The 6,854-nt window shown below is 54.9% G+C and overlaps 1 protein-coding gene across 9 annotated transcripts in view; it reads right to left on the bottom strand.

The window, feature by feature from the left end:
- Positions 1 to 86: 86 nt before the first annotated feature.
- LOC122365806 (NGFI-A-binding protein homolog) overlaps positions 87 to 6,854 on the bottom strand; it is a 39,949-nt gene continuing 33,181 nt past the window's right edge. For 8 of the 9 annotated variants that reach the window (XM_043337355.1, XM_043337356.1, XM_043337349.1 and 5 more), the window contains exons 9-13: positions 6,427 to 6,659; positions 4,060 to 4,132; positions 3,645 to 3,752; positions 3,125 to 3,232; positions 87 to 2,253 (exon numbers count right to left, since the gene is read on the bottom strand). In XM_043337355.1, the coding sequence (XP_043193290.1) occupies positions 2,077 to 2,253; positions 3,125 to 3,232; positions 3,645 to 3,752; positions 4,060 to 4,132; positions 6,427 to 6,659 (699 nt within the window). In that variant the 3' untranslated portion in view covers positions 87 to 2,076. The remainder of the gene's footprint in view (positions 2,254 to 3,124; positions 3,233 to 3,644; positions 3,753 to 4,059; positions 4,133 to 6,426; positions 6,660 to 6,854) is intronic. The other variant, XM_043337352.1, reaches the window with a different exon arrangement.

The raw sequence follows: 6,854 nt of genomic DNA, 5'->3' as shown, positions 1-6,854 counted from the left end.
CGTCTGACACAGACAGTTCCTCCTGATATAGACAGTCCTCTGTCTGTCTTCCTTCCCCCGCGACGAACCATCCGCAAACGCGTCGGTACAGTCGCGCCGATCGCCTGTATTTGTCGAGTCGGCTCCAAACAGGGTGCACGCGGGATGGCAATGGAAGTGTCGCCGACAGCGACACGCAGCGGCGGCATCAAGAACCACAGATTGCCGGGCCGACCGCCAGGCGCAATTGGCACACACAACATGAACGCTTCGGATGGAATGCAAATAAATACCGTGCGTGACAGGGGACAAATGGGTCCACTGCTGGCCCCTTTGCGGATCGGGGTGGCCGCGGTGAACCCGTCGGCCCATCGGCCCGCGCCCTGGACTGATAAGTCGCGCCAGCCGCCAGTGAATTTTCCCGGACGAAAAACAACTATCTTGCTTTCGACTAATCGAAAATTGCGACGTTAAACACCTGACAGGCTTTGGCGGCTGACCGGAGCGCAGGACTGGGTCCAGGACGGGTCACCGGGCCACTCTCTCATACCCCGACACGATGCACAGTGAACACAGACACAGCGAGACACGAGAGCCGGCGGGCCGGGCGACACTACATCTATCGACCGAGCGACGCGCGCCGACACGTTTTGATTTAGACACTGATATAACGACGCAACCCACAACTCCAGATCCATCCAGCACACGGCAGATCAACCGGAGGTCCAGGCAGTCGCATGATTCCAACACAGACCAGACAGACAAATTCGTCCGCTCAGAGTGCAGAACCGATATCCAATTTACGTTCAATGTTCACTGGTTCTGTAAGCTGTAATAGAGTGGTCCTGTATTCTAGTGACCCTGTGGTAACCCCAATGAAGCTTAGAGCTTCGCATTGTAGGCTGTTGGGCCTGTTGGTTCTTGGAGTTTAGCACTGGAGTCGACTGTTCGACTCGATAACAGTCCTGTGCTCTGATAGCCTTCTATCTGAATGACAACTTTTGCAACTGAGATTTTCGGCATGTCTTCAGAGTAAGTGAGACACAAACACTCAGTAATTAAACATGGGCTAGTTCGAGGTTGTCATCACCATTGTGAAGTTCTGCTTCATATAGTAACCATGGGAGTAAAGTTGATATTCGGTGCGCATCATGTTGTAAATTATGGGGGAGTTAAACTCCAGTAGACCTGCATGCCTATTCTGTCTTTGGGGCGGAATGGCCCTGGCAGAAGGGCCATCCTGCCATCCTGCCAGAAGGCAAAGGGTTGGCCTCGGGCCCAGCGGTTTTGATTGCACTGAGTGCATACGGCGGAGCGAGGGTTCTGTAAGCTGGTGCCTTGGAGGTCAGCGAACTGCTAGTGCTACTTTGTCTTAGAGACCGCGCCCCAATAATCGGCCCGTGAGGTCCAAACTCGGGGGCTACTTGACGCGTGAAATGCTCACGAAGGATAACCTTTATCCTATGGTGAAACTATGTTTCATCTATTGTGGCAAAACTATCTGTTTTGGTTTTCATAACTTTAGGGCGGAGTCACGACAGCAGGAGGAGCGTTCAGATGTGTTGCTGTGCTATTTTAGCGTAACTTTGGAAGCCACGGTAGGTTTGGCGTATTGGCCTTGGGCTACGTGACATTTTATAAAGTACGAGGAGGCGCCAAAATGTCTGACGAAACAGACGCGCCGCGACTGGAGCCGGGGGTAACCCCAGTCCGTCCAATGAGCCCAGATCAGCGGCCCCGCCCGGTGCCACGCACGCTGCGGTCTATTGGATAGGCGGCCGTCTAAGCTCTCCCCGCGGTCGCGGAGACGTTCTCCGGGACCGTCACGTTTACAACGTGTGTCAGTTGGACCAAGTTCAGGTGGCGAGTTGCGTTTAGGGCCAGACGCCGCACCCGGCCGGAGTAGGTACATACACATACATCGAAAATATGCCCCTGTGGGGTAATATGAAGCTGTGCAAAACGGTATACAAAGAGATTGAAAGGGAGCGGCCGGTCGCCTCCTCGGCGGCCGTGCAGCGGCCCGGCAGTGGCCGCCGCCTCTCGGAGCCCTCCAGCACTATATCACAATGGGCGGGCGGCGCGGTGCGGCGGCGCTCAGTCGGCCGGCCGCCGACCGTTGGCCGCTGGCGGTGACCCGGCCGGCTCGACCTTGACCCGCGGGCCGGGCTCCGTCTTCACTCTGGCCGCCAGCGGGCCCGGCTGCGACAGCTGCGACATAGAGAGCGCCGGGTTGGCCACGGCGATGATGGTGCCGGCGGCCGAAGCGATCACCTGCCGGCCGACGGACACCAGTCAGACACGACAGCCGGCGCTCATTGGTACCATAGGCGGAGGTCGTAGGCACCATAGGCGGTGATCATCTCACTCACTCACTCACTCACTCACTCACACCAAATTATATACATGTAACATCGCATGACAGCACTTATGAACATAGAACAACATCCAGAAAGCTACACACATAGCATAGATGTAACGTAGAACTAAACGGTGCACATCAATCTACATATAACGCGACTGTGCCGAGTGGCAACCAACAATCGTTCGGTAACTTCACAGACACAGATTTCATGCATCCTCGCTCCTCAGCTGCGGGTGATATGTGGAGTGCACTGAACACATAGAACCATACAGACTACATAGGGCTAATATCATTCAGCTGTATGTAGTCAGCAGCTACCTGGTCGTTTGTTCGAAGCACATCATTTATTCATCTCAGTGCAGTGGTCCGGTTTTCGGCATATTTACAGTAGGTGTTGAGGTGAATCGATTTGAGGTCGGCTTTGTAGCTAGATTATCTCAACAATTTTTAAGGCATGGGTTTTCCTTGTCTTTCTTTATGATGTTTCCTTTTCTCCTCCATTTGATACGTAGACGGCGGATGGAACCTTGTTGTAGAGGGCTCTGATTACTGCAAAGAAGTGCGGCTTCCTGTGACCAACCACCCTGCGACTCTAATTAAAAGCACACTATTTGCTAATTGCACTATCAGTATGTGTTGCTTCCACGCGAGGACGATGCGGTACGATGTGATTTGAACTCTAGGGGGATGCGCTGAGTGGCGACATCGATGGGCGCTGTGTACCATGCACTAGCGCGCGTGCATGAGCGGGCGACAGCCAGCCGCGGGGCGGGGCCGTACCTTGTGCTCCGGGAAGAAGGTGTGCGCGCCGCCGGAGGTGGGCGGGCCGTGGCTCACCAGGCCCCTCACTACCCGCAACCCCTCGTCCACTAGCGTCTCCTGCACCAGCTACAGGTGACAGACAGACGGACGGGAACGGACCGGCAACGTCAGCGGGGCGTCAGCCGGCGGTCGCCCGCTCCGGAGACAGCGGCAGGAGGTGGCAATACGGCAGAGGTGCGAGATATGACGCGCTCTACTGATGTAACGTTTTTTTATTGAAACGAATTGTTTCCGAATTTCGACTTGCTCCATCCTTCATCCAAACTAATTACCTACATGCTAATTGTGAAGCAGCTTCCCTCCCAAACAAGTATGAACAAGATAACAGTCCAGGTGGGAAAGGAAGTCTTGTCAGCATACAAGATATCAGTTCATGGACGCCAAGAGCTGGTAAGCGAACCTTCTACACAACTGTTTGACAGTCGGGGGATGCTCAGAAATGATTCGGGCCCGGCCGCCAGGTCTGGTATGGGCGTACCTTTTTGGTGAGCCGCCGGTCAGAGGTGTCGAGCCGCGCCGCGTCTGCCTCCCGGGTGCCCTCGGCTCGGATCGGGTCGCCCTCCCTGGAGCTGTCGCCGGCCGGGCCCTGCCGATCACCGGGAACTGGCGTCACACGCACTGACGGGGCGTAATATAGCACTGATGATGTCACTGAACTGACTGGCACACATGAACGAAGGCCCTTCCTATCTAAATTCAGGGTCTTCCGTTGTGTCTAAATAATTAAATATATAGGTATTATCGAATATTAACGTTTTCCCAGAAGTGTTGATTTTTTTTGTGTGAAATGTAATGATGTGACTGCAATTCCAGAAAACCAAAGAAACCAACAAAGAAGCATTCCTGCTACAGTTTTAACCATTGTGTTGTACCTATTACACATTTCGTCTTACCTGCGGTGAGGCTGCACTGCTCAACGAGTACTGGGAATCGTCGTCATAGATTTCAAGACAGTTCTTGAAGGACCTGAAACAGAGGGAAGCAACATAAGTCCGCCTGTGTTCGCTTCGTCCACAAAGAAGAATTCAAACTAAGAGGCGGGAAGCCACACGGCCGTCCAAAGAACTCGGACGCCGGCTGTCGTGGCGGCCGGCCGCAGAGACAGCCGGCGGTCGGTGGCGTTTTTGGTGCACCTTCGGCTCTCTGTTCACCGCTCACTGCTCTGCACGACCGCTGGCAAAAACGGACCATTGGAAAAACGGCCGGCCGGTGGTGGTCAACTCACAGAGAGCGGCGGTGGGCACATGTAGCGAGAGGTGTGCCTCGTAATAGTACAGAATGAGAGATGCGAGAACAGACGAGAGGCGTGAGCAGTGAGCACACAGGGAAGTGTATGGACATCAAGAGGATAGAATGCACGAAGCGGAAAAAAGCGAATGTTCGATCATATACAGGGACCAGAGTGAAAAGTCTGTTTTACTGGTGGGTGCCGATATTGAACAAAGAAGCCGTGAAGGTAGTTAGTCGAGAGGAAACTATTTCAAGACTGGTCAAGGTTTTCCTGTAAACAGTAAAAATATAAGTTTTACTTGTTTTCCTGTCTTTGCACAGATGTTTAAACTGTATCGCCAAAGTTCAACCCGGGAATCCCTATGCACCCTTATTTTCGCATAGCCAACGACCGATTCTTTCCTGCGGCTGCACCATCGAAGTTCACTGTGTTTCAGACTGGCGTTATTTTTGTCGTTTTTTCGTCGTCCTGTTGCCGGGACGACCGACTGCCATTGTTGCGGCTCGGTCGGTCCTCGCTCCCCGGCGCCGGCCTCTGGTAGGCCGCACTTTTCCCGGACTTTCGGTCAGCCGCTTTTCTGCAGCCAGTTGTGAAAATAACGAGCTGCAGACAAAAATGTGCAAGGGTTTGCATTGTATTTTTGTCGGCATTTCGTGGAACTGGCTGGCCAATAAGCGCCGCACCCAAACGCTACCCTGGGAACGGCGACTGTAACATCAGATTTGGCGAAGCTGAGAGGATATGGATGTGGTAAAGGTGGCTTGGTGACTAAGCTAGGAGCTCTTTTAGATGTGATGGCAATCTCAGATTGGGCAGGCTTCCTTTCGCTAGTTGCCTGGCACTCCCTTTGATGGTCTCCGCCAAACCGGAGTCCCACGCTACCTCGAAAACAAATGCCTAATTGCAAACCAACAATAGCTAGTACAATCAACCGACAATGATAGAGGGTGCCGGGTAACCGATAGATTCGACCGAATTAGTGCGCCGCTGTGGTTTTCGCTGCAGCTGATCAGGAAGGCGCCAGTTCGGAGCAGGGCCGGGGTCGGCTGCCGGCGCCCGGCCGGTGGGGCTCGCTCGGCCCGGTCGGTGCCCGGCCCCGGCGCACTGCAGGCGCCGCACGGGCCGGGCAGAGCGGGCCTATTGATCGCGGCCGGCGGCGCTGCAGCCGCCCTCCTCCCTCCGCCGCCGCCGCCGCCGCCGCCGCCGGGTAACGGCCCAAATATCGACCCGTTGCAGAGAACGAAACGAAACGGGAGCGCCGCCGCCGCCGCGGCCGGAAAAACGGCCGGGACTTCCCTGGCCATTTGTGGCGGCACCTACAGTGGCAGGACGCAAAAGAAACCGACCATTGTCAACACTCGTGCCAGACGGCTAATGCATCATCGTGTGCATTGTAATGAGTTGATGCTCAAGTGTTGGTATTTGTGTTATAGAAGGAACTGTGTTTGTCCCTTTAAGTTCCCAGCTGTGGAACCCCGACTGTGAAAAGCGGAGCGCTGTTTTGTCGGGCTCCGTTTCCTGCTGAACTGACCGACCTAGCTTGTCAGCCGCATCGGCTACAACCAATAACACGAGTCGTGAATGAGACTGCCGGAGCGTGCCGACAAAACAGAAACTGTGCCGCGGCCGGCCGCTGCCTGCTTTTGCCCCAGTTACCCGCTTCTTCAGTGACGGGGTTCAATGAAACTAGCTCGTCGTGGTTGCTCAGTATCTCGCTTTGGGCTGCAACACAAGTCCTTCAATACCCACATTTTTTGCCATCACCTCCGGCGCCAGGTTCGCCGATGTTGGGAAAGCAAGCATGAAATCGATACCTTTGACGCAGGAGAGGATTAAAAACACTGATTTTTGTTTTACACGGAGATGTTGTTCAAAAGCACATTTTAGGCCAGGCAAAGTTGTCAGAAGTAATGCGGTAAACCGCGAGTCGAGTGAACCCTTCTGGCCGAGCTAAGTCCGTGGGTGTGCCAACAGGTGATGTGCCCGCTCCACCGGCTGAGACGGCAGCGCTCAGCCGCCCGGTACTCACTGTTTGCTCTCCTGCACGAGCTCGGTCTGCTCGGAGCGCAGCTGCTGCTGCTGCCGCTCCAGGCCCGCGATCTGCTGCTGCAGCGAGCCACCCTCGCCCTCGCCCTCGCCCTCGCCGGCCGGCCGCTCTCCGTCGGCAGGCGCGCCCTCGTCGCCGCGCTCTTGCAGCTGCCGCAACTGGTCTCCCCGCTCCTGGAGCTGGCGCAGCTCGTCAGCTATCTGCTCCAGACGGTCCTGTGCGGACGGGAAGGTTTTGTGAACTCTGTGCCAGCAGTCAGCTTCAAGATCCACGCTCCAAGATCCAAGATCCTACCTATATCAGCGTTGCATTCTCGCCTTTATATCAATGGATAAGGCATCAGAGGCTGCCATCTCTTTCTAAAAGTCATACCACAAAGGTATAAGTATATCTCAAGTTGCTGAATTAGC

Source organism: Amphibalanus amphitrite, unplaced genomic scaffold, assembly GCF_019059575.1.
Source record: "Amphibalanus amphitrite isolate SeventyFive unplaced genomic scaffold, NRLGWU_Aamphi_draft 000764F_arrow, whole genome shotgun sequence".
Classification (NCBI taxonomy): Eukaryota; Metazoa; Arthropoda; class Thecostraca; order Balanomorpha; family Balanidae; genus Amphibalanus; species Amphibalanus amphitrite.
The sequence above is the reverse complement of the archived record's forward strand: the minus strand, read 5'-3'. Positions and strand labels throughout refer to the sequence as shown.